This window comes from Brachypodium distachyon, chromosome 2 (assembly GCF_000005505.3).
Source record: "Brachypodium distachyon strain Bd21 chromosome 2, Brachypodium_distachyon_v3.0, whole genome shotgun sequence".
NCBI classification, from domain to species: Eukaryota; Viridiplantae; Streptophyta; class Magnoliopsida; order Poales; family Poaceae; genus Brachypodium; species Brachypodium distachyon.
Genome location: NC_016132.3, coordinates 54,522,763 through 54,550,516, shown reverse-complemented (window position 1 = coordinate 54,550,516; position 27,754 = coordinate 54,522,763). Strand labels below are relative to the sequence as shown.

The 27,754-nt window shown below is 43.4% G+C and overlaps 2 protein-coding genes across 5 annotated transcripts; both read left to right on the top strand.

Annotated features, from left to right (window-relative positions):
• The first annotated feature begins 411 nt into the window (after positions 1–411).
• Positions 412–14,565, top strand: LOC104582908 (pro-cathepsin H). 3 transcript variants are annotated; one of them, XM_014898351.2, is made up of 7 exons: positions 412–683; positions 9,844–9,975; positions 10,080–10,164; positions 11,873–12,123; positions 12,267–12,630; positions 13,257–13,331; positions 14,043–14,565. In XM_014898351.2, the coding sequence occupies exons 1-6, from the start codon at positions 624–626 to the stop codon at positions 13,262–13,264; spliced, it is 900 nt and encodes a 299-aa protein (XP_014753837.1). In that variant the 5' UTR covers positions 412–623; the 3' UTR covers positions 13,265–13,331; positions 14,043–14,565. The 3 variants fall into 3 exon arrangements, with proteins under 3 accessions (XP_014753837.1, XP_010232623.1, XP_010232624.1); XM_010234321.2 differs by lacking the exon at positions 412–683 and adding an exon at positions 7,969–8,240; XM_010234322.3 differs by lacking the exon at positions 412–683 and adding an exon at positions 8,248–9,371.
• Positions 14,566–21,939: 7,374 nt separating this feature from the next.
• LOC100834891 (eukaryotic translation initiation factor 2 subunit 3-like) lies at positions 21,940–27,626 on the top strand. 2 transcript variants are annotated; one of them, XM_024458610.1, is made up of 10 exons: positions 21,940–22,061; positions 22,280–22,335; positions 23,522–23,583; positions 24,003–24,091; positions 24,411–24,516; positions 24,615–24,845; positions 24,944–25,165; positions 25,258–25,521; positions 25,668–25,968; positions 26,069–27,626. In XM_024458610.1, exons 2-10 carry the CDS (start codon positions 22,290–22,292, stop codon positions 26,071–26,073), a joined length of 1,326 nt encoding a protein of 441 aa, XP_024314378.1. In that variant the 5' UTR covers positions 21,940–22,061; positions 22,280–22,289; the 3' UTR covers positions 26,074–27,626. The 2 variants fall into 2 exon arrangements, with proteins under 2 accessions (XP_024314378.1, XP_003564734.3); XM_003564686.3 differs by having other exon boundaries at positions 23,519–23,583.
• Positions 27,627–27,754: the final 128 nt, after the last annotated feature.

Sequence of the window (27,754 nt, the reverse complement as noted above, 5' to 3'; positions counted from 1 at the left end):
GGATTCCGTCGTTCGTCGGTGCGCCTTCGTATGTCGTCTGGGCGCCTTCATATCGAGGAAACGGATAGGAACACCACCCCCCCCCCCCTCCGTCACCTATCTCTGTCTGGTTTGCAGTTGTAGCGGAAAACTCTGTTGTGGCTGGTATACCTAATAATAAAAGGAGTAAGGATTCCGTCGTTTGTCAGTGCGCCTTCGTATGTCGTCTGGGCGCCTTCGTATCGACGAAACGGATAGGAACACCCCCCGCCCCTCCGTTCATCACCTATCTCTATCTGGTTTGCAGTTCTAGCGGAAAACTCTGTTGTGACCGGTATACCTAATAATAAAAAGAGCAAGGATTCCGTCGTTTGTTCGTATGTCGTCTGGGCGCCTTCGTATCGAGAAAACGGATAGGAACACACACCCCCTTCGTCACCTGTCTCTATATGGTTTGCAGTTCTAGCCGAAAACTCTGTTGTGAGGCGGCGTCGCGTTCACCCGACTCCTTGCATCCTCTGCGACGAACTCGTGAAGCTTCGTCCTAGCCGCACCCGAGGCCGCCGCTCGTCGATCCTCCTCGGAGCAAGCCCTAGGCGGCAACCAGCGAGACTATGATGCCGCCATGCCCCTGAGTCCACCTGATGGCGCCATTCTCAACCTTCGGCGACTGCGCGCAGTTCCTTCGTCCCCTCCGTGCGAAGGTGCACCCCTCTCTGACTTTCCCGCTGATGCCAACGCCGCTCATTTAGTTGGCTTCGACCATCACAAATACTCGATTCATTCCCTTGCAACGGATGCCTCTATTACTTCCAATTGAAACTGCTTCTGCTGTCTTGGATAATATGGTGCCTTCTGTTGTATGAACCAAATGGGTAATGGGATTTCTCGATGTGTGTTGCTTTGTTATCTTTATCGATGCATGTGAATTTCTGATTCACTCTTTTGGCTCAGTTTTGAAGTGAGTTCAGGAGAAATAAGATTGAAACAATTGAGTTGACCTGAACAAAATCACTACTGCAATTTAGGCATAGCATAGATCCATATTAATTGTCGAAATATTACATCTATCTAGATTTTTTTAGGCATAGACACGTCATATTTGAGCAAATTTGAGACAATTAATATGAATCGGAGGAAGTATCCATTGTTTTGTTCATTTCAATTGAATCTCAAATTATGTTGTTGTCTTTTCTATAAACATGAGTTTTCGTGTGCATTATATTTTAAATGTGAGATGAAAAAAAAATAAAAGGCCAGTAAACACTCAAATAAGTTTTCGACTCTACCAAAAATAATCGACGCACGCTCTGACCACACGCACACGGGTGCAGTAGGCGGTTCCGTATCCGAGTGTTCGAGGGCGTCCGTGTGGGCCACGAAAATTACTAGAGTTTTTTTTTACCAAGAAAATTACTAGAGGTGATACGGAGACACGGAGTAGATGGACGAGTGTGAGTTTTCTTTTTTGAGAGAGCAGCCGAAAGGCGACGCAAACCGTGCAGGTCTGGAAAAGTTTAGTTCAAATCCAGACAAGCCCATGGGCTAGAATAGAACCGGTTCGCCTTCGCCCTATCACCGGCCCAGCGCCCACAAGGCCAAGGTGCAGGTGCCCCGGGAGGAGAGGAGGCGGGACAGAGCGCGAAAGAGCACGGCGGGTTAGCAGGCACGGAAGCGAGATCCGTACGCTTCTCCGGCAAACTTCTGACCTAGCCACCGGCGGCGCTGCGCTGCAGGCCCCTCCGCCCTCTTTCTTCTCCTCCGGTCGGCGGAGCCGTGCTGGATCCCCACCTCCACCATCATCGCCGCCAAGAAGCGCCTCCTATCCGTACTAAGTACCCCCTCATCCCTCTCGCCCGCTTCTGTTATTCCTGGTTCTTACTACGGAGTAGTTTGTCATTGGAGTCACTAAAGCCTGGATTTATTTAGTTTGAGTTATGTTTCCTACATGATAATTGTCACCGGGGAAACTTTGGCCTTTGTCTGGCGGCTGGCCCCTAGCTGCCGTTTGGGAACGTTTCTGTGAAACCAGTGCGCCCAAACGATTTGAACGGTTGGATGGGAAAGCAAGGGCCTGGATTTCATCAGGTTTCCATTTTGGCCCTTAAGTTTGTTGCGAATCAATGCACGCTACACTCCTTCTTACTGTTTTCTGGACTAGTGGATTTAAACAGAACCGAAGGGTGTGAATGGAAAAAGTCAGTAAATAGAACCGAAGGGTGTGAATGGAACAAGTTTGCGGGCACCAACGATCACGTGAGGGACAAGCCTGTTAGAGGCGTCGGCGTCCAAGACTTGGTAAGTGATACTGTTGTTGTGGTCCTCATGAAGCCATGTGTGTTTTCCTCGTGATGAATGGTCCATTGTTGGTAGGCGTTCCAAGCTTTAGAGTATTTCATGGAGATTCGTGGGAAGCCATTTACCATGCCTCATTGTTGGCGGATCCTCAAGGAGGCCCCCAAGTGGCAAGAGCTCTATGTCTCCATCAAGAAGGCCGGTTTCAATGGGAAGTAGCGGGAGGCGAGCACCATCGACCTTGAGGCCTCTGGCCACAACGAGGTAGCATCACGTGCCGGACGAAGGAAAGGACAAACTCCAAGGGCGATGCAAAGCGTGAGACCTCCAACCTCGCATTCGAAGAGACGGTCAAGAAGATTTTGGCTAACAAGGAGGCGAAGAGGGAGAAGTTCCAACAAAAAAAAAGAAACAAATGAACAGTTACCTCGAGCTTCAAAAAAGGAAGCTCGCCATCGAGGAGGCCACCAATGCGGCGGCAAGGATCAAGGAAGCCGAGGCCGCTATGCTCGCCGAGGAGACAAGGATCATGACGGCCGACTTGAGCCTCCTGAACCCAGGGAGGCGAGCTTGGTTCGAAGCCAGGAGGAAGATGATACAAGATCGAGATGCCGCCTCGCCATCTAGTTGATCGCACTCATTTGGTCCCAATTTGTCTTTTTTTGGGTAATGAACTATGCTTGTCTGTCGGTGAGACCTAAACATTGGTATGCTAATTGGCTTGCTAATTTTGCCATCGATTGGCCTCAATTCTTGCTGGCGGCTAATAAACAGGGGATCGGCCCGCAAAAAGAGGAGACGTTTGAATTCGGACGTCAAATATGGGTCGCCAGAAAATGGGTCACACCGCTCGGGACGTGAGTGACTCAAACAGACAAAGGCCGGGCAGGATAGCAATTTGCGTCCGGCCCCGCGACAAAAGCAGACCAAAACAGGCACAAAAGAGTCCTTTGGGTCGTGCCGGTTGAGTTGCCCTTAATTAGAACCGTCCGTCGGACTGATCCAAGGAGTAGTAATTTTCTAGTCGAGGGCACGAGGTGGCGCTGCAATCCAACTATATCCATTCTTCTCGTCTCCACGGGACACCGGGCACCTCACACTTTCTTTGTCCTCTACAGCGCGCAGGCCGGCGGTAGAGTTTGCCGCCGGCGGCGGCCATCGCCGACACGCCCCCTTCCATTTGCCGATTGCATCCGGCGTTAGAGTTTGCCCCCTTTCTTGCAGAGGCAGCAAAGCTGAGTCGTGGATTCATGGGAGATGAGCCAGGGCTAGAGGTGGTGAGGTAGCTGATGGCACACCACGGCGTCGTTTGACGTCTGGAAGCTCTCTCACCATCGTACTGTACAAGCTAGCGGTGTTCTGCAGCATGGGGGCGACGAGGTTGGCTCATCTTTTTTTTTTGAATCGTCAACGGTGGGGGCAGGCCCCACCTGAATCAAAACTTTATTTCGGGAGGCAAAAAGAAGGTTCAATTACATGATGAAAGTTCACGGGGGAAAAGCAAAGAAAGCATACACGTGAACCACGGACATACCAAACGATAATAAAAAAAAATAAAAATAGGAACTGATTGCAAAGGGTTACAACGGGCGGAATAACATACAATACATGTCCCATCAAAGCAGACATAACAAATTTCTTAAGCTAGAGTTGCGAGGATGGCTTATACCTTTGCTGGGAGTATGGCAGAGAAGAGAGTCGCACCTCCGAAATTATTCATGACAAAACAATCATAAGCAGGAGGCAGCCTAGTATTCAACGAATTAAAGCAGCAGACTCGCCAATTGCCACTCGCCACAAGCCCACAACCAAATCACGTATCCAATCCACGAGTTGCACCTTAGAGAAGCTCCCAGCAGCAGCAACCAAGAATCTGCCTGATACACCAGCACGCGGAAGATGAAGAAGTAAAGAAAATACAAATAAACAAGGGGCCAAATCAATGCCAAGATCACGACACGCAACCTGGTTTGACATAAAAAGTTGACAAAAAGACATCTTCATGTCCATCTTCTACCTTCATAATAGATGAAGTGCAATCTGCCTTCATCAAGGGTAGATTTATTTTGGATGATGTAGTGTTACTGCATGAAACATTGCATGAAGTCACTAAGACCCATGCTGATGCAGTCCTTAAATTAAGGTTGATTTCGAAAAAGCGTATGTAAGGTTAGTTGGAGCTGCTTTCTCAATGTTTTACAGATGAAAAGCTTCCCAGAACAGTTTATTAAGATGGTAATGCAGATTGTTACTGGGGATAGTGTAGGGATAGTGATAAATGACATGTTGGGTCCTTACTTTAGAGCTAAAAAAGGACTCAGGGATCCTTTCTCTCCTTTATTGTTTAACTTAGTGGTAGATGTGCTTAATGTTTTACTTAAGAGGTCTCAAAAACAAGGTCTAATTAAAGGTTTAATTCCTGGATTAGTTCCTGGTGGTCTGAATATGCTTCAGTATGCAGATGATACTTTTTTTTTGTTTGATGGGAATCTAGAAGGAGCTAGGAACCTCAAATTTCTGCTCTGTATTTTTGAACATATCACTGGTTTAAAGATTAATTTTCATAAAAGCGAAATCTACTGTTTTGGTAATGATGTAAATAATAGTGAGGCCCTGGCACATATTTTTACTTGTAAGATCGGTACAGTTCCTTTTAAATATCTTGGTATACCTATGCATAATAAACATTTAAGTAATGCTGACTGGAAAGATACAAAAGGAAAAGTTGAGAAGAAATTAGGTTGCTGGAAAGGCAAACTACTTTCCTATGGAGGGCGCTTGACTCTTTTAAATTCTAGTTTAACGCATGTTCCTTCATATATGATGTCACTTTATGTTTTACCTAAAGGTGTTAAGAAACATATAGACTATTTTAGAACTAGGTTACTTTGGCAAGAAGATCAAGGTGTAAAAAAGTATCATCTTGTGAGTTGGCAGATTGTATGCCAACCCAAAGAGCAAGGTGGTTTGGGTGTTGTTGACTTAACTGCTAAGAATATTAGTTATTTGGGTAAATGGATTTGGAGATTAGAACATGAGGATGGTCTTTGGCAACGTCTGTTAAGAAATAAATATGTGAAGAAGGACACACTTGGTCAATGTGGTAGAAAAACAGGGCAATCTCAATTCTGGAATGGTTTGATGCAGGTTAAAGATTTATTTTCTCAGTTCTATACCAAGAAAATAGGGAATGGTAAAAGAACCAGGTTTTGGAAAGATCAATGGATAGGATCCTCTAGTTTACATCATAGATATCCTAGGCTTTACTACATTTCTATGAATCAGGACATTAATGTATTTGATGCTATTAGTAGTAACTTACAGATCCTTTTTTTAGAAGAAATTTTACTCCTGATACCTATATGATGTGGCAAGATTTACAGAAAGTTCTATAGTAAGGCTTACTAGTGGGGAGGATACATGTCATTGGATTCTAGAGAAAAATGGTGTGTTTTCTGTTCGTTCTTTCTATAATGCATTAGTTACCCGTAGGATTAGATTTCCTTTTAGACAGTTTTGGAAACTTAAAATGCCACTGAAGATTAAAGTATTCATGTGGTTGATTCATTGAAAGAGTATCTTGACTAGAGATGTTCTGTTGCACAGGGGATGGAAATGACCTAAGGAATGTGTTTTCTGTGGACAGGTAGAAAGCATCGATCATCTTTTCCTTGAATGCCAAGTTACTAGATTTGTTTGGACTACCATAAGCTGTGCTTTTGGTATTAGGCAGCATCCTAGTTCTATGCAACAATTACATACTTGGGTTTGTGGCTTTCCTCTTTCTATTCGAGCTAGTGTAACTATTGGTATGGCTGCTCTCTGTTGGTCAATCTGGAAAGTTATAAATGCTACCTGCTTTCAAGGAATTGTTTTTAAAGATCCTGCTAACTTGGTGTTTTTTCTTTGTCATTGGTTGGAATTTTGGGCTGGGTTGCAGAAGCATAAGATCCGGCGCCTTTTGCTGTATGTTGCGATGGTTCTCAAGAATGTGATGGCTGACGCTATGAACAAGACTCATGGATGGGGGGCGTTGAGGCGCCTGGAACATTGATACCTGACTTCTTCTATTGTGTTAGCTTGTTACTGGACCTGGGAGGTGCTTCTGAAGTTTTGTTTTTCAGTTTGGTTTATTCTCTAGCGGTTCATAGCTCGGGCGTGTGTCCCGGCTGTGGTTTATTTTCTGTTGCTTGACTATTGAACTGTGGATCTGAACGATGCGGTTTCTTGAATGAAATCAGGAGCAAGGCTCCTTTCTCTAAAAAAAAACTCTTCTACCTTCATGTGCATCTTCTATCGCACACCGCTGCTCCTGCTATGCGCCGCCACAGCTCCGTCCTCGACTCCCGCTTGTGTCTGCGCCGTGCTTGTCTCTGCCGCGCACGCCCGCTCCCACATTCGAGGGGCCATGCTTGCCAGAGACATCCCTCGACTGAATCACGGCACCCCTCATGGTGTGGAGGAGGGGAGAGTAGGCCGAGTGTGTCAGACTCCTCTGTATTTCTTCGTTAGCAAGTGTCGTTGACCAGCTCTTATTCACCGAAGCGGTATCTTCCTATGTGAAGCATCCAAGCGTTATCCAACGGCTACCATTCAAATTTCCGGAGCAGGAGTTACCGTGGTCGTCTTCCTTTGCCACTTTTACTGCTTTCACCTTTGCTTGGCTTTATAAGCCCTTGTACCGGCTGAGCTCGGGATATCAAATCTTGTATGAACCCTAGCCGTCTTCATCATGCTACGTATAAATCGAAAAATACCAAAAACACTACAAAATCTCCAAATACCAAAAATATTGCCTGATCTGCTGTGTGATTGTGCTGTGATTATCTTGTTCTCGATCTCTTCAAGGCTTGACACTGAGCCTCCACAACGCTTGGCGGTGGGTGCGCGGAGAATGCGGGCAGATGGGGAGAGGGACAAAGTGGGCGGCGACGAGGTGTGGAGTAGGGAGAGCGCAGAGGGCCGGCGACTTGTTGAGGAGGAGGGTTTGGGCGGTGGCGGCTTGGTGAGGCAGAGGGGATTGGATCGGAGTAATTTTGTTGAGTTTGACGTACGAGGGACGACGACGTGCCAACTGTAAATTAAAGAACATGCAAGATAATCGACGAACGCTCTGACCAATAATGGACATGGGTGCAGTAGGTGGTTCGGATCTTGAGTCGTCGAGGGGCGCCCACATCCGGCACGAAAATGACTTTGCCACGTGGTAATAGATCGTTTGGGTGAGTATCTATTCTATATCTATCTATATCTATATCTATACCTAACAATAAAAGGAGTAAGGATTCCGTCGTTCGTCGGTGCGCCTTCGTATGTCGTCTGGGCGCCTTCATATCGAGGAAACGGATAGGAACACCACCCCCCCCCCCCCTCCGTCACCTATCTCTGTCTGGTTTGCAGTTGTAGCGGAAAACTCTGTTGTGGCTGGTATACCTAATAATAAAAGGAGTAAGGATTCCGTCGTTTGTCAGTGCGCCTTCGTATGTCGTCTGGGCGCCTTCGTATCGACGAAACGGATAGGAACACCCCCCGCCCCTCCGTTCATCACCTATCTCTATCTGGTTTGCAGTTCTAGCGGAAAACTCTGTTGTGACCGGTATACCTAATAATAAAAAGAGCAAGGATTCCGTCGTTTGTTCGTATGTCGTCTGGGCGCCTTCGTATCGAGAAAACGGATAGGAACACACACCCCCTTCGTCACCTGTCTCTATATGGTTTGCAGTTCTAGCCGAAAACTCTGTTGTGAGGCGGCGTCGCGTTCACCCGACTCCTTGCATCCTCTGCGACGAACTCGTGAAGCTTCGTCCTAGCCGCACCCGAGGCCGCCGCTCGTCGATCCTCCTCGGAGCAAGCCCTAGGCGGCAACCAGCGAGACTATGATGCCGCCATGCCCCTGAGTCCACCTGATGGCGCCATTCTCAACCTTCGGCGACTGCGCGCAGTTCCTTCGTCCCCTTCGTGCGAAGGTGCACCCCTCTCTGACTTTCCCGCTGATGCCAACGCCGCTCATTTAGTTGGCTTCGACCATCACAAATACTCGATTCATTCCCTTGCAACGGATGCCTCTATTACTTCCAATTGAAACTGCTTCTGCTGTCTTGGATAATATGGTGCCTTCTGTTGTATGAACCAAATGGGTAATGGGATTTCTCGATGTGTGTTGCTTTGTTATCTTTATCGATGCATGTGAATTTCTGATTCACTCTTTTGGCTCAGTTTTGAAGTGAGTTCAGGAGAAATAAGATTGAAACAATTGAGTTGACCTGAACAAAATCACTACTGCAATTTAGGCATAGCATAGATCCATATTAATTGTCGAAATATTACATCTATCTAGATTTTTTTAGGCATAGACACGTCATATTTGAGCAAATTTGAGACAATTAATATGAATCGGAGGAAGTATCCATTGTTTTGTTCATTTCAATTGAATCTCAAATTATGTTGTTGTCTTTTCTATAAACATGAGTTTTCGTGTGCATTATATTTTAAATGTGAGATGAAAAAAAATAAAAGGCCAGTAAACACTCAAATAAGTTTTCGACTCTACCAAAAATAATCGACGCACGCTCTGACCACACGCACACGGGTGCAGTAGGCGGTTCCGTATCCGAGTGTTCGAGGGCGTCCGTGTGGGCCACGAAAATTACTAGAGTTTTTTTTTTACCAAGAAAATTACTAGAGGTGATACAGAGACACGGAGTAGATGGACGAGTGTGAGTTTTCTTTTTTGAGAGAGCAGCCGAAAGGCGACGCAAACCGTGCAGGTCTGGAAAAGTTTAGTTCAAATCCAGACAAGCCCATGGGCTAGAATAGAACCGGTTCGCCTTCGCCCTATCACCGGCCCAGCGCCCACAAGGCCAAGGTGCAGGTGCCCCGGGAGGAGAGGAGGCGGGACAGAGCGCGAAAGAGCACGGCGGGTTAGCAGGCACGGAAGCGAGATCCGTACGCTTCTCCGGCAAACTTCTGACCTAGCCACCGGCGGCGCTGCGCTGCAGGCCCCTCCGCCCTCTTTCTTCTCCTCCGGTCGGCGGAGCTGTGCTGGATCCCCACCTCCACCATCATCGCCGCCAAGAAGCGCCTCCTATCCGTACTAAGTACCCCCTCATCCCTCTCGCCCGCTTCTGTTATTCCTGGTTCTTACTACGGAGTAGTTTGTCATTGGAGTCACTAAAGCCTGGATTTATTTAGTTTGAGTTATGTTTCCTACATGATAATTGTCATCGGGGAAACTTTGGCCTTTGTCTGGCGGCTGGCCCCTAGCTGCCATTTGCCTGCGTCTCAGGCTCTCTCGTCCCGTACTCGTTGTATTCGGTTCGGTAAACTGATGGCTGATCGTTGATTGGAAATTGACAACTGGAATTTGGATGTCTGCCGATTCCAATAGCACTGATTCCTGTGACTCTCAGGTCGATCGTCCTGAGTGCCTAATCCCGATCCAGCTATCTGCAATGCTCATGGGCTGGGTGACTAGGCCCAAGAACGATCAGCCAGCAGGCCTACTAATACCTACACATGTACCGGTTTTTGAATAGGTGTGTTTTAACAACAATGATTGTCTGTCTACAGATGGAGATGACTATGGAAGAAGACTCTTTTGAGGATGACATCGTGTTTTGTCCGACATGCCGTTTAATACTGTACCCAACTGATGACAGTAACAAGTTTTTTCTACTGTCTTGTAGAGCTTGTAATCATGAGGTTTGTGAAATTCTTTTAAAGTTAAATTTCCTCAAAAAAAAAGTTAAATTAATAAAGTTGCTTATTTTGTCTGTTGCTAATTTTATTTAGTTCTGCATTTTTAGGTACGACTGGATTATGAATTTACTTGGGAGAAACATAAAGTAAACAAAAAATCAATTCTACCACCTGTAAGAAAGCAAAACGCAGGTATACTATAGGTTGATTACTTGTTGAATAACCTTTTTAGATTAGTTCGATTGTCAGCAATCCAATTATTGTGCCAGATCAGCATATTTTATGGTTACCGGTACGCCTAATAAGGCCTTTCTTCATTGCTTATCGTCCACACCAGTTATAGCCTTCCACACCTTTGACTCAGTTTTAGGACAGCCTGCAGTCTGGAAATCACCTGTGCGGAAATACCTTCCCACACTTGGCGCACATGTTAGTAGGATTCTCCATGATTCTCCAAGCATGCTCACCAAGCATCGCGTCTTTGAAAGCTTTGAAGTCGCGAAACCAAGTCCTCCGTGACCTTTCGGAACTGCCATCTTTTCCGAGTTTGCCAGTGCATGCCTTTTTTGTCAAATGATCCATTCCACCAGTATTTTGACATTATTAGTTTATTACTGTTAATTTTGAGCATAAACTTTTGTTAGCTTGAAACAGCCCATAGAATAGTTGGCAGGGCCTGAACCACAGACTTAAGTAGCACCTCCTTACCGGCATAAGATAATTTCTTCTCACACCATCCTTGAATTCGGGATCTTGTTCTCTCAATTAAATGATCAAACTGTCCATAAGTAAGTCGCCCCGAGGCAATAGGCAGCCCAAAGCACTTTTCAGACAGCCTCCCTGTCAATCTGTAAAACCAATCACGCCATAGCCCGCACTAGAGGAAAACAGTTGGGGCTAAAAAAGGTAGACCTTTTCTGCTTATTCACTCTCTGCCCTGAGCCATCGCAGTAGATACTAAAAATTTCATCGAGCCAACATGCACTCCAAACATTTGCCTTACATAAAAACCAGATAATCATCGGTGAATAATAAATGTGATATCCAGGTGGCTTGAGATCTCACCCTAAGACGCAGCGGTGGCGCAGCATCAGCAGCACGGCGCAGGGGCAGCGATCAATGTCGTCTCTCCGGCTGGCCTCCCGACGCTGCTGCAGCAGCTGTGGATGAAGCCTCCGGCACCGGCGTTGCACCGTACGGTACTGGAGGAGCAACAGCCGCCGATCTACGGCAGATTCGTCGACATCGTACCTCCTGGCGCGGTGAAGATTGATAACGAGGAGGTGACTCGGCTCCATCGGCGTCGATTCTTTGCCACCGCTGCGCAGCGCAGGATATGATTTCTTCAATTTGGGAATATGAGAGGAGAGAGAGGAAGTCAGGGGAGGGGAAAGAATGACTGGCCAGCGTGGCAGTTAAAGTGGTCAAACCCACCTTCCCACTGTGAAACAGTTGGGGGGTCTCAGGATGCCCGATTTTAACAGTTCAGGGGGTTAAAATACCTGGTTTCATAGTTTAGGGTGTTCTTTGAACTTCCCGATGAATTCAGGGGGGTAAAATGGACTATTTCCCCAGCAATTGCCGTAGTTCTTCAACAAGCACGAGAGGCCCCTCCACAAATAATAAACAAATATAGAGAAATTGCGTCACTCTACTGAGTGCCTCTAGTCAATTGAAATGCAGGGACAAGCTCACCATTCACCTTCACTTCCATGCTCACTGTAGTGACATACCTCATGCGTAGTGAGATCTATTGTTCTGTAAAACTCAATTTTACTCCTAATCGCCTGCAAATAGGGCCACTCCAGCCTATCGCAAGCTTTCATCATGTCCAACTTGGCAGCACAAAAGGCTTCTTTGCCTCTCTTACGTCGCATGATTATTCACAATTGTTGTACAGGTACATGTTGCCCAAATGCGGTTCTTACATCGTTGGATGCGAGGTTGAATTTTAATCGTGCATTAATGAATAAGGGCCCAGCTGAAATGCTATCACTAGATCATCTTCTAGAGCAGTATTCAGAAGAAGAGGAAAGAAAAACTGGTTTGAAATACGATGGAAGCAAGGGTTATAAGTTGCGTGAAACTGCCCATATAATAAGGAAGAAAGGAGTGCTTCATGAACATGACTATGCTTCAAAGAACCGCCAGGTCAGTATTGTCAGCCTTTTGCTTTTATAGTTGGGCACAACAATAAAAGTCTATTGATGTATATATTCCTCTATTTACAGTTGAGCACAACAATAAGTTCAAACTATTGATGTATATATTCCTCTAAATACATTCTTTTGTAGGGAAAGTCTTGGTGTAGAGCTAGACATTATCCACAGAAGAATGCCTCGTTTACCGAAATCTGCAATAAAATATTGAAGGGAAATGTGTTGTTTACTTCTATTCCGGTGACAGAACAATGGTCAATGCTGAAGGCTGGCGATATGTATATGGCGAATCGAGATTTGGTTATAACTGAGTATTATGACAATAAACCAGAAGAGAGCTGGCATGCCATTGTCCTGGTTGGTTTTGGTCAGGAGGGAGGAGTTGAGTATTTTAGATTTCAAAATAGTTATGGCACTCGTTTTTGTGAAAATGGAATTGGTATTGTTCGGGCAAGAGAGATCTGCCATATTGAACGTTTTGAGCCTTATTACGTCAATGGTATGTATCAAACTTTATAGTTTGACAATTACTGTCATTTCAGTTTTTTTACCATTGACTAAAATTTATACTTTTTATAAGTGAACCTGACAACTCTTTATTTTGAAATTAAGTGCATATAAGTTAACTATATGGCAGTGAGTATGCTTTTATTGCTTTCCTTACATAGAATATCATGACAACAAGCTATTGTTGGGACCCTGCATTAGCCACTGGTAGTAGTAGTAGCAGTAGCAGTACTTTTAGCATATTTATTTCCAGTTCGCTTAAATCCTTCGGCAATCAGGCTGCATCAATGCTTTTATTCTCCTCATATTTTTTTTTTACTGCATTAGGATGATGCCTCTCTTGGTTTTCTTCATTGTATTTACTTTCCTGCTGTATTTCTTGAAAAAATAGCGATAATGTAAAATACCTATTACAGCTAAATTCCTAGTCATATGAATCATGCCTTCTTCAACCTCGAGCAAAATACACATCAGCATATAGGCCACAGGGTCAGCCAGTTCGTCAATTTTCCCTTTCATGTCTACTAAAAATAGATAGTAACATGTGTTATGTTTAGCATGATTTACAATCTCTGTTTGACTATTGAATTCTTAATAACACCGTGTTTTTTTTTGCAGACAATTGATCCCTTGGTTCTGTATGTCATTTCAAGTTTTCTGTACCCTGACTCCCCCTGAGAACTACTTTGCTTGGTAACATTCATAATCTTTGATATCTTAATTCAAGTCTAACATAATTTCCTTTTCCTGCCTTCATATTGTATGCCACGAAAGATTTATACTAGACATCCTAGCTCTTATGAATGGATTAGCAGGAATAAAATATTTAAAAAGGTGTTATGATGTTCAGCTTTGCTACTTGTTCATCAGATAATAGGATCCCTAAGATAATGTCGTACTGGTTTTTAAAAAAAACCCAGATGTTAGTGTTGAATACAGTTTGAACGGAACCGCAAAGCTGAATTAAAACTGGTGATCTACAGCCTGGGCTTTGTTATCCCCTCAACTGACTTAGGCTCAACTTTGACCAGTAATAAGTACACCAATGGATTCATCCCGGAATTGATACTATGTAATGTTATCATATAATATATATATATATATATATATTTATTTATTTATTTATTTTGCAGAAGTGCGATTAAAAAAACTAATCCATAAAGTTAGGTCTGGACACTGAGATTATAAACAGGTCCTCTCTTTTCTTTTTTTCTAGTAAACGCAAAAGCTTTGCGTCTCAGTATATTGAATATATAGAGGTTTGATTACAGGCCTTAGAGGGCAACAAAATCCTCTCTTTTCTAAATTTTGACATGGTTAGGATTGAGGGCAAACCATTAGTTTGTTTTTCAAGTAGCTAAGCTTGAATCTTTGGCTACTAACTTCTTTGGTGCTTGTTCACAGCCCAGGAGAATGCCAACGCCCTTGATGTGGTTCAGTTTTTCGCTATGAAGGTGTCAGAGGAAATAAATGGATTCCTTAGTGCACCATTTACTCCTGATGAAGTTGATAAGGCTCTCTTCATGGAGAGGCCTAAAAAATCGCCCGGCTCTGTATAGATTTACAGTATAATTCCAGCAACATTGTGACATGTTGAAAGATAACATTCGCCATTCCGTTTTGTGTTTCTTGGAGGGCGGGATTATGCCTGCCGAGCCATAGGACAGTGTTAGTGTTGATAATGAAGTCGAAGAACCCTCAAGAACTGTCGCAATTCAGACCCATCTCCTTCTGTAATGTCCTCTTTAAGATACGCTCGAAGGTCCTTGCCAAGACGAAGTGGGTGTTGGGGACATCATTTTCGAGGGGCAAACTGCATTTGTGCTGAGGAGATTGATCACCGATTATGTACTAAGCATATATGAATGTATACACTTTCTATGGAGGAAGAAATGAAAGTCTGCTGCTTGCGCTATCAAGTTACACATGGAAAAAGGCTATGAGCGAGCTGAATGGTGTAGTAGTGGTGTTATCTGGAGATTATATATAAGCTAGGCTTTGTGGCACAATGGGTGAACATGGTTCTGAGTTTTTCCTTTTCCCTGGCTTCATTTTGTTAAGATCAAACCAAACCAGCGTCCTCACTTCAAAACGACAGCAAATATTCGAAAGATAAGAGCATCTCCAACGAAAACTTGCTTCAGCGCTCGAGCCCGCGGTCGCACTTTATCCCAGACGCGTTTCATGCATCGAGATTGACCGCGAGGGGCCCACCACATTTTATTCCACCACAGCCCACCACGTCTTTCCAACGGGCAGAAGGCCCAGCGGCGGCTCGATACCCAACATGTGCCTCATTTTGATTCATGTTCTAAAAAAAAGGTTCATTTTGATTCACGCCCGCAACTACATCCGTCGGTCCAACACCTTGGCACAACTTGGACCTGAATCTGTGATGAGGTTAACCCTCCAACGTTCACTTTTGGCACAACATGGACGTGCTGGCCCAGGTCTGTATACATGCCTAGATCAGCGATGAGCACAACGGTCAAATTAGGTCCATCATGGATTAGAGGTGCAAACCCTTAAGGTAGCCTTTGACCTTCCTTAGTTCAAACAAATGAACTAGATAGTTTAAATAAATGAAAAAAATTGTGTCATTTTAAAATTTTAGTTCATTTGGTTGAACTAAGGAGGGTCAAAAAGAATCCTGAGGGTCACAATTTTGCAGCTCTATGTGGGATTTATATAGACCATCATGGGATTTTTGGTGCATGGACGTGGAACAAGCTTCTTTGGTCCATGAACAGAATGAATCGTATCAACAACACAACAATCCATTATTAATTTTAACGAACCACTATTTTATTTCAAAATTCATGGCTACCGTTCACCTCTTTTGTGCCTTTATTCCCACCTTTTTTGTTAAACTGGCACATGTTTTAGTGTTTGCCCATGTTAAATAATGGATTGTGGCCCATGCTGCACGAATGTTTAATTAGTATACAATAAACCAGAGAGCAATTTGCAATTTGCGGGGAAATCATCCGGGAAACCGCGCCACTTCGTGCAACAATGCGCACGTTAGATTCATATTTAACACAATGTTTTGCATGGACGTACTCCACCAAACCATGCACACATGATACCTTGCATTTATTGCATGCATGCACACGAGTTGTTATCCATACAGATTTGTACTTTCCATTTGTCCATTTGGAAGGATGTTTGGACAAATGGATGTGTGAAAAATATGTTGTTGTCTAATGGTAACTGACCATTTATCTCTTCATGAATATTTGACATGTGGGTCAAGAAGACAAGTTTTGCACAAATGGAAACTCCCTCAAATTTGAAGAAGAAACTTTTGGACAAATGAAGGTTTACATTGAATTACATAATTTAATCATGAACCCCCTGTGTACAAAAGTGGACACAAGGAGGATTTCGGGGCTTCCCGTGCAGATGCGCTTAACCGTAAACACTAAGGGGGTATTTGGTTGGGCTGAGCCCTTTTGGTCGTATCACAGCTCGGGATGCGCAGCCGGTGTTTGGCATTCCCTGCATGGAGGAGCTGTAGCCAAGACGGAGGAGCGGCAGAGGGGCGCCGAAGGAGCGGGACCGCCACCGGAGGAGGAGGACCGCTGCCCGAGGAGGAAAATCGGCGTCGCCACCGGAGGAGGAGGAGAAATGGTGCCGGCGTCGGGGGAGGAGGAGGAACCGCCGTCTCCATTTGCCAGCGAGGAGTAGCTCGAGAGAAGGTGCGGCGGCCGGGACGGCGAGAGGAAGGCGCGCGGCCGGTGGAGGATGGCGAACGTCGACGAAGGGGCGCCTGGGCGGAGAAGGACGGTGGCCGGGCGCCGGGACAGTGGTGATGGCGAAAAAGATGGCGGGCGCGGGACGGTGGAGAAACAGGCGGCGCCCAGCAGGCAGGAACGGAGGGGGATCGAGGAGGAAGAACCAAGCGCTGCTGCTGCACGAAAAAAACGTCTGATTCATTCATACCCCAGATGCAGGCTAAGAGGCCTCTTTTTGCATCTGGGCTGCAGCTACCAACCGCGGCCCAGGAAACCAAACACTCTAGACTTTGTATTGCGGGTGCCGGCCGGCCAGGTGCAGGACAGGAAACCAAACGCCTGCTAAGACGTCCCACTCCCGACCGGCCGTTACTATCCTTCAATTCCGAAAAAAATCGAACTTGAGGTGCACATCCAAATATAACCCGTGCAGACCACACCGATCTACCCAAGCAATCGTCTTTTTTTTTCACTTCCTTCAACCACTTCCAAACCACGAGCATTGATCTATGCCTTCGTGGAGAGACGGAAGCTCCGGTGCGCGACAGCTACAGTGTCCAAATTTAACATAGTGGGTCCAAATTTTAAAGCACCAACGTCCATGGGTAACACCCATATCCATGAGCACGAGAAGTACACAATAAATAATTTGGCCAAAACGATAGGCAAATTTGGCTGAAATCAATTTTTAGCACAAAAGGTGAACCAAGGATTTCAACTGAAAATTTGAACTTTCATCAAGATTTTCGTGCCAAAAATCATCACAAATAATTAGCATATATACATGCTCCTGAATAATCGAATCAATATAATTGTATGAACAAATACAGAAATAATGCTCTCCCCCCTCCGTGAATTCATGGATGCTTTTACAGATGGTTGACATCACATTTCTCCCCAGGCATTTTGAAATTCATGGATGCGTTTACCTGGAGAACTGGTAATGTGAAGAATTCAACATATTTTTTTAATTATTGTACATTGCCGCCACAAGGTTCTCCTTGAGCAAGGGCAGTCTTGTTCTTCGGTAATCTTGCCATTATCCATACATTAGATTAAAGCAAAAGTAGTCTGATTGATGATTTTTGAAGCTCTATTCCTTTTTCTGTAGTTTGACTTAATGCCCCAGCCGGTCAAGTTAAATGACTTTAAAATGTATTGTCAGTCTAAGTACACGGGTATTGAGAAAAGTAGCTGAAGGGGTGAAACTCAGAAGTCGGTAGGATACTTGTGACGCTTGAACCATAAAGAGAAATCAATTCATTTCTTCTTAAGATATTCAGTAGCAGGTCGAACTCGATCCAAAAGCTGCAATTCAGTAAACAAGCGTAATTACGCTGAAAAACTCTCAAAAAACAACCCAACCGAATTTTCATTGATGTAGGTAATTTATATGCCAAACTGAACAGATGCCCTAGGATGATGGATGATGGATTTGGATTCTTAGACCCTTTTGGAACATGACTGTCAATGCTTCAGATAGTTGTAATATTAGAGGGGATGGTCTTATCAAATGGGAGAACAGAGTTCAGTTTAGGAACAGACCATTCGAAACAAGAACAGAACGACCAATGACTGTAAACTCTCCAGCCCCTATCGTGCGATCAGAACCGAAAGGAAGACGATGACTATTGCAACAACTTAATAAGAGATGGTCCGCGGGCTCGAATCGCGTACGTAATTAATCGGGAGCTCTCCGAGGTCCCGTGAACTAGAACACCACAGTCGTTAAGGGCATATTGGCCGTGCTTGCAGGTGCAGGCCAGGGAGTGTGCACAATTGAGGTAATTTGTAATTTTATTTTTCTAACTAAGATTAATAAAATGCGCATTTTCCTATATTTTAACTGTGTATGTAGGTACCCTGCCACATTATTTCCCTGACACATGAGAGATATTTTTTATCTTTTAAAAAGTATTTTTTATGTCAAACATCTAAGATAAATTCTAAATCTGCCTTGTGGAACTAACGTTGAAGCGCAGTTCTGGGTGATGTAGTTGATAATGATTTGAGTCCCATTTTCTCTAGTGATTTATTTTCTCTGCGAATAGACTATAAAAAATATTTATTTTTATTTTTCTTTGAAACACGCACGTACACTTACCCTAGCCTTATGAGCATTTTTAAGGAATGTGCCCACAGATCTTGAGGTTAATGAAGTCGCTACATGTGTCTCGCTGTTGACTGGTACGTCAACTATCACGCTAGTTAAATCTTGGGATGTTGTTGACGGATACATCACCTAGCTACCACTCCGGTTAAATCTTAGGTAGTGTTTGGTTGTTAGAATGTGATGGAACGCAATGAAACCATTCTAGATTTGAAGACGGTTCTTGTTTTGGTTCCTAGAATATATGAAAGTGGAATGGAACCATTTGGTTCATCAAAAGAGAATATTCCTTCAATATGGCTGACCAACCCAATCCTCAAAAATGTAGAAATCACTAGTTCCAGTTGAATGAAACTGGTGGTTTGGTGTTTGGTTCCTAAAATATACAAAAATAGAACGTTCCACTCCATTCCGTTCATATAGGAATAGAACCATTACATTCCATTTTACCTTGTTGTGCAACCAAACACTACCTAATAAGATTAATACGAGTAACCATGCCAAGTCTAATAGTTCAATCACCCAACCATCCAACCATCTGCGCTAGAAAGCAATACATTTTCATTATGATAGATGCATCTGCTGCACCAATCCGTTAGGTATGCATGGAGAGAAATATGCACGCAAGTTCTGAATTGATGAATGAAAAACAGTCTCAGGTCCTCCCTTGGAAAAAAGATCCTATACTGCTATTGCTTCTTTTCCATTTTATTTCTGTTACTCAGTTATTGAATTGGTAATTTACAAAAACCCAATACATTTTGTAAATGGTGGTGACGGAACATTGCATGCTGTTACGAAGTTCCAGTTATGAAGAGACTGAAGTATCTTGGATTACGGAAACAAGTACATCGTTAAATTCCGGTAAAAAAAGTACATCGTTACATAGTGGCTTTCTATGCTTACAAAACTTTTATTTTGGCCTTGCAGAAAAATACCATGGGTACTATTTTGGCTGCTTTCTACGTACGAGTAGTAAATTAATATCAAGGCGGCTAGGAGTACAAGAGAGAAAAGTTAATGTTGTTGAGAGCATACCGTCCGTATCTCTTGTCTTGACCACGCATGCAGTCATGCACAGTCATGCGTGTTAGCAGCTGCAAGGCCTTCATGGTTTTTCACCAGGACAGGTCTGTGCGGTTTTCTGGCGATGGAACCCAAGCAAACAAGTTTCCTTGAAATTTTTTACTGAAAGGGGGCTCAGATAAAGGAGGTCGATACTGTCTCTAGCTCCTGCGTTACAGGACTCTAGGTTGTCAAGCCTGCAAGCCCGAGAGCAGCGGCCCTGGCTTCAAGATTTTCACCAATGGGGACCTGTGTCCTGCCTGTGGTAATGGGAAGCAACAAAGGATTTGCCATTTCTTTCACAATCAAAGCTCACTCTGAACGGCCAGTCCACGCGTGAAATGAATTACTTTCGTACTCGTGCAGTCGCAGCTGTATGTAGTAGCTGTATAAGCTACACATGTCTTCCGGTCGATCAGAACTCAAAAGTTGGTTCTAATTAATCAATGTACTTGCATTCCCCAAACATTGATCTAGCAATTTTCACAATGGATTTAATGATCGTTAATTTTGCACCCTGGATGTTAATCTTTTTCACAATGGCCGAGTCACTTATAGGCCTTTCAGGCACGTGACTGGAAACGTAGTACTGAGGGAAGTCTAAGGGCATCTCGAGGGATGAGCCCCCGTTTGTCCATCCGGAGGATGTTTGGTTGTCCAATAGTAACTCCATTTATCTCTTCATGCATGAGTTTTTAATATGTGGGCCAAAAAGACAAGTGGACAAGGTTTGGAAAAGTTTTGCATAAATGGGGATTCTTTATACTCTCCTCAAATTTGAAGAAAATTAATGTGAGATATGGACCACTTTTGAACAAATGAGATTCTCATTGGGTTACATCATTTGATCATGGATCCCATATGGACAAAAGTGGACAAATGAGGAGAATTAATTTGTGGGCTTCACTCGAAGATGTCCTAACTACGGAAAGTGGTTTTGTCCAAGAAATTAGAAAATGTTGCTTTCAAGTAAAATAAAAGTGGTGGCTTTGAGCTGCGTCCTTGCTGACGCAAGCCTAACGATCGTAAACTGCAGACGCGTTGTGAGGCGTGGATCCGGCACGTCAGAATTATGGTTATAGCCGTTGAAACTAGACTTTGTGCGACGACCGAAAAGGTAATGGTTTCTCGGAATAATTGTTTTAATGATGGCTCCAGTTGAGGACCTACTCACACCCTCTGATCCCTAATAAGTGTATGATTTAAAACAAAGTTACAAAGTTGTACTAAATCTGAGACATTTATTATGGAATAATATATAGTGATGGTTTTGGATATTGTACTCTTTCTTTTAAGACAACTAGCTGGGTGGCCCGTGCATTTGTGCGGCTAGACGCACTATAATTTTTTGTCGCATTTTCAGCAAGATATAGTATTTGATTACATCTCTCTTTTAATCTGTACTACCGGGTGTAGTTACTCCTATATGTACATTTCACACAAATTAGGGAGTATATACCGCAATTGGGAGTATGTAGTATATAGCTAGTGTATAGTATGTATTCTATTTTTAGGCAGAATATGTTATATGCAGTTTTTTTAACATACTCTACTATGTGTACAAATTAAAATTGGCGGAGGACAAAACAAAATCAAGGTGGGACAAACTCTGATGCATAAAACAAATTTGATGCAAAAAGTCGAAGTAGTCCATCACATTAATGTTTAGTACAATCGAGAAATAAACGTATTAAAGCAGAAGTAGAGCTTTGAAACGTATCGAGAATGAATCTTTAGTGCCGTCTAGAAGGCCCAGGCAATTGCATAGCTCTACCTTGCTTTTGAAGGTTTCTTTTAATTTCATCAAGATCAAGAGATTTTTGAATATCCCTCGCTCAATATAGCACACGGTCAAGTCATTAAGCCAACCATGAGACATCTTATATATCGCAACTCGGTCTTGATGATCTTCATAGCTGATAAGGCCTTTCAACTGTTGTCGTCGCTACCGGTAAAATCAACTTTGAAAACTTAAGTCGTTTTTTCTTCCTCAATTAACCCTAGCTCCTAATTTATCTCTAACCTGTAATGGAGACTACCTGTATCAGATTTTTTTGGCGAAAATCAAGCTCCACCCGTGTGTACAAATATGAAAATATGAAAGTACTTCTAAAATATAGTAAATACCACGTAGCAACTTGCAAATTTGCATGTACTTCGCTTTGAAGTATCTTAGTAGTAATATAGTGGAGTAAGTTCTTTAAGTGTGTTAATTCATATCCGAGCTGCGTACTCCCTCGCATCCTAAATAGGGATAGCATGGTCTTTTCTTTACGTATAGTTACTCTGAAACATTACCCGCGTACCTACTTCTTCATATCCGACCGGCCGGAAGCGCGGCTATATATAATTGGATCCCTCCCTCTTCAGGCTTCACTACTCTTTCATTCATACATGCGCGAGCTATGCATACACACTAGCTACTGGAGTACCGCAGTACTGGTCACACTTGGTGGCCAGCCAAAGCAAACCTGCACCGGCTAGCTAGGTCAACCGCCGGCAGATCGACCGGTAAGCCGCTGCTCCGGCGCGCCAACGCACGGCTAGCAGAGTCGTCGTCGATGCTTAGTTAGCTTGCATCTTGATCTCTCTCCACGCATGCATGCATCGATCTCCCTTGACCTTTGATCTCTCTCCTGCAGCGCGCGCGCTTTCTCTGGCTTGTGGCTTGTCAATATATATACGCGTATACTAATTAATTCTGTTGGGGTTTTTGTTTGGATGCGCAGGGAAGAGGACATGGACATTGGTACTCAGACATCCCCGACCCCAAGGATCTGTATAGGTAGGAAGCAGTACACACATACGAGTATAGCTTCCATAGATGTGCATATATATGCTCTAATTTTTTAAAGAAATGGATACAGTAATATGTAGATCTAGAAATGTTGTGCAAAAGAAAATGTAGATCTAGAGATTTTTTTTCCTTCTTGAAACAAGAATGTAGATCTGAGATGAATGGTAAAATACACGTATATTTAAGCCAGAGGTAATTAAGTAGCTAGCGATATCTGATAATATTTGCTGCCTTCCTCTAGCTAGCTAGATACTTATGTATGAATATGTGTATATGTAGTAATATATAGTCTATGGACAAATCTATACATTTAGTCGTACAGATGCATGTACCTTGGCCGTCAGCACGTACAAATCATAGTAGTATTGAAAACTTCTGTTTTATGAAGGCCCCGATCAATTACATATGCACCTTGAGATATTTTCTCTTCACCTTTCAGAAGGAACTTCAAAACATATACTACAGTAGGAATCCTACTGCCCTCATAGTCGTCTGACGCTGTAGTGACTAGTGTCCTTACATACGTACGTACACAACGCAGTCCAGATGTATATTATGTAGTATACAAATTAAAAAAAATGCAACAAAGGCTGCTTGCTTTCGACTTTTCCAGCTAGGAAGACGTCCTCAGGGTGTAGGCTATCCACGCTCGTGATAGATCACACCTGCAGCGCCTCGCTGAGCTGCGACGTACGGCGAGCGCTGCGGCAGACGCGAGCTCAGACGAAGGAGAGAATTAACTTTGGGTTTCTTGCCTCGTTTTTCACCATTGGGTTTTGCTCTCAGTTTTAAATCCGGAAATAAACCAAAGGAACCGTTTTTGTTGTCGTTATGCTGTTTGCACGACGCATGAAACTCTCGCTCGGACAGTCGGACGTGACGAATCGAGTCCATTTAATGTTGGGACACTTATTTCCCTCCAACCAGTTAGTTCCTTTTAAGGATATACTCTCTTCTGCACACTGGATATCACGTGTGTATGTAATGTTTCTCCTCTGTTTTTGAACCAGCTAAATCAGCATGCTTGTGCTCGATCATGCTACCATCGATCCATGTATAATCATTAGCTAGTCTAATTAAATTTCGTCTAGAGAATATCCTTAACTTGGGTGCATGTGCGAGTTTATTAAAAAAACGCCTTTCACGCGAAAAAACAACTAACATTGTACAGCAGGTCTTGTTGGCCAATCAGCTACTGGTAAATCAACGTTGTTGGAGACTCTTCTGGGTAATGAGGTGCGTACATGCATGCACTACTGGTACAATTAATCAAGCACTACTGGTACTATTTAATCATAGATAGTTTCAACTCCACTGATTACTAGTACGGAGTACAGTAGGAGTATTTTTTAATCAAGCATTACTTGTACTGCTATTGACAACAAGTCAAACACTGCTCCCCCTCGCCCAAATATTGCTACGACGTTTTAGCTATCGCCAATTTTCCGTAAACACGTGTACGATTTAAAACATTGGATTAGGCTATATACCGCTTATTGCACACTCATTTCTCCAGCTAGGACTTCTGTTTTGGACTGAAAGGACTTACTACTAATTCAAATATTAAGATGAAGCTTAGTCACAAATGTACAACTAAGCTTTCCTCTAATTAACAACAGTTCACTTTCTATCTTGTATGTTTTTATGTGCTGAAGCCTTATGGTCGCATGGAGCCGACCCTGCGTTTGAAATGTGCCTATGCCAAAATCTACAATTGTAGCTCAAGTCATGCAGAGTGCTACAGGTAAATCGTCCAAATCAAAAAGAGTTCCACACTGTTCTTTTATCATGTAGCCAGTTAGCAGTAACTATTGATCGGTTATTAATTCGTCGTTCCTTGTATGTAAGAATCCGTTGAATACTAGCTAAGCTAATTACGATAATCGTTCTTTGTCCGTTTCGAAAAATAAATTATTGTTTGATTCGTTTTCTTGTGTGTGTGAGAGAGTACAGTTCTTTGATATAGTTGTTGACTGACGAAGGATACTACATATACATGGATATAGATATGGTCCATATGGATTAGAAAATATCATTCATATGTTTTTTTTTTGCCTTTTTAGATCATGCAGCAGAATTGTGGACATTGCGGAGCATCAATGTGATACACCTGGACACGAATTGAACCCCGTGAGTGTTCAGAAGCATGTCTCGTTCGTGGACTGCCCGGTACGTGCGCGCGCGCGTGTGTACACATATTGCTTGTACATTTAATTTGCTTACACATAATAGATACACACTCTAACAAACTATTGCCGTGCATGCAGGGAAACATGTTGTACGTGAGTACAATGCTAGCTGGCATAATGATGACCGATGGAGTGTTAGTTCTGTCAAAACCGTCAGTCGATTTCTACTTAGCACCTACATGTGCGGTTCTTGCTGCTGCTAGCATAATGGGGAAGAGCATTGTTGTGCTTCAAAACTGCACGGAAGAGGAAAGTGCAAATAAGACCAAAATTAAGGAAAGCTTGAGACAAATCCAGCAATTTACTAGAGTTAGTTCCTTAACCTGTTTATACTGATATAGTATAATCATGTATATATAGAGGGGTAGTCTTACTTCAAAATTTTTTTCCAATTAAATCTCTCGCAGCTTATTGTCTCTATAGAGGTTCCGATTGTCAGGCTTTCTGTAAGGGACAAAACCAGCAGCAAAATTGCAGAACTTTGCAGCCGGATCAACAACATGTCCACTCCAGAACAAGATGTCACCTCTCCAGCTCTGATGATTATCGCGAATAGTACTTGTGACCCGGAGGGTTCGGAAAACAGTGATGAAACATTACTAGTCACAATTCATGGGCGAGTTATGCAGGTCTCTTAGCTAATTGACCCGTCTTTTTGTCAAATCAAACTAGAGTTGAATCATTCCTTAATTAGTTGATTAACGTGCATGCATGGATTTAGGGAGTTATTTCACCAAACCAAGAAACTGAGGTTCGCCCAGGGATCGTGAAGGTGGGCGAGGATGGGAAAGCCGTGAGCTGCCCTATAATCCTCAAGGTCGTAGCGATCATGGAGGACGCTGCAGTGTCTGGACAGGTTGTGGCGTTGAGAGCAGCTGCAAATATCAGGAATGATGATCAGCTCAAGTCTGTGATCAAAGGCGGCTTGGGTGGACACGTGCTTGGACAAGTTGGTTCGCTGCCTGCTGTATATAGCGCACTCAAGGTAAGCCAGTTCCACCCGATCGATCAAAGCAAATCAATTTATATATCTGAACATCTTCCGATCGAGAAGATCGTTGCCGCTGCTTGATAGAAAAAAAAGGGGAATACTACTAATCGATTGGGCGCTGGCATGCATTTCAATCCCAGGTAAAATTTTCACTTGTTCGCAAGATGTTCAATCCGTACAGCGAAGAACTGGAGAAAGTGGAAGCCATCGAGAAAGATCAGGATCTACTGCTCACAATTGGAGCTATGTCAACGCATGGTAAGGTGCACAGCATCACGGAGGACATGATGGTAGTCTCGGCTCTTACGCCACCCAGCTGTGCGAGGAAAGAAGAGCGCATCTTCATCAGCCGGAAACAAGAACTGGCCTGGAATCTTATTGGTCATGGAGAAATCATAGGGGGCAAATCAGTAGCAGTTGTTGAGCGATCCTTCCCTGCAGGTATATACTAGTACTATACTACGTAACCTGTTGCATCCTTTCCTCACATATCTTGCTGATCAATCTGATTCTTGCTACGTACGACTGTCATTTCTCGCAGATTAATCTGATATTGGAGTACTGCTGCTGGAGTACTACTACTAGGGAATCAACTCGATGCATGCGTGCATATCGACTCTGTTCCGGCCGGCCAGCCGGAAGATTCATCGTCGAGACCAACTGCACACGCGTACACAAGCTTACTAGCTTGCGGCCGTGCACCGCCCATGCATAAGTAACTAGTGTTTTATCCATCATCTAGCTTATAAACTCCATTAATTTGGTTTATCTTATGTAAGTGGAGAACCGTGCTATTTTGTATTCTGTTGTGCGTGCGCACGAGCGAACGTGAACTTGTAACCAACTTTATTTAATCGCTTATCGACTGCATGCTCAAAGCCCATTTGTTGTACTGTTTGGATAAGACAGCTATTTCTACCAAAGCATAGATGTTCACCTACAGTCTTGGAATTCCGGACAGAACTAAAATCTCAAACATATTACCTATCAAGTCCAGATCTTCTTACATAAACTTCCATAATACAGACATAAATAGCTAAAGTTCCTCACATTTATCCAAAGCAAAAGATCAAAAGGCATGACAGAACATAAATAGCTTGATGAAAATTAATTTGACAGACATAAATGTTGGAACAAACACATGTAATTATTAAATTAGACTAAATTGTTTGGCTATTCATCAAAATTATACAAGGCGTATACAGGAGAATACATTGATTCAATCTCAGATATGAAATCAGAGATATAAACATAAAGCCTCAAAAGACACACATATAATCTAGGCTTCTCATACATACAAAGATACATTTATTTATGATGAGTAATACGACTCATGATTATGACTAACTCGACATAAAAATAATACTCAAGATGCTCACGACAGCCTACAACTTATACAAATTAAATAGAGATATGATTTCATAAGATCTACACATTATTAGAATCACATTGCTCGTCCGAACAGAGTATTAAACATCCTCAAGGAAGAACATGAAGCATGGTTCTCTGAACTAAATTAAAAGATAAAACAACAGCAACAACTAATTCTCTGTCCTTCAGAGCATAGCATGACAAAAGATATAAATCTACTATGACTTGCTAACAGAGTGCACATAAATTGATTCTCACTAATTCTAGGAGGAGGAACACAACCTTGAACCAAAATCACATTAGCAAATACGCAAGCTTGATAAAGACATCAAATACAGTGTACTAGTTCAAGTTCTCACACAATAAAATTATATTTCAACAGAGAATGGATTTCTCACAAATCGACAAGAAGATGGCGTAGTTGTGGTGAAGCACGTCGTCGATGTTGTCCCAGAGAGAAATTACGCCCCCCACTTGGCCTCGGGTCCCTTGGCGCCTCCTCCCGGAGATACGACACCACTTCTCCACCGGACGCGGCAAGACGTGCGGCAGACTGAGGCTTGGGAAGATGCAGCAACAGCAGCCACAAGAGTAATTTAAATGGAGGGACTCGGATCGATTCTTCTTCTCCCGGAGAAGGGAAGGAGGAGGAGTATTTATAAACCTCCGTCGGCTCCTGATTCAGCCGCGAAGGAAACGGTCGAGGCCATGGTCCTCGTAGAGACGTTGGAGGAAGAAGTCCAAGAGTATCTCGTTGCAACGCCGATTCAACAGGGAAGCCGCTGGAAACGGATCAGCCACCATGGCTCCCGAGTCGCTGGGGACGAAGAGTTCGTTGATCCCCTTTTGATTCTCT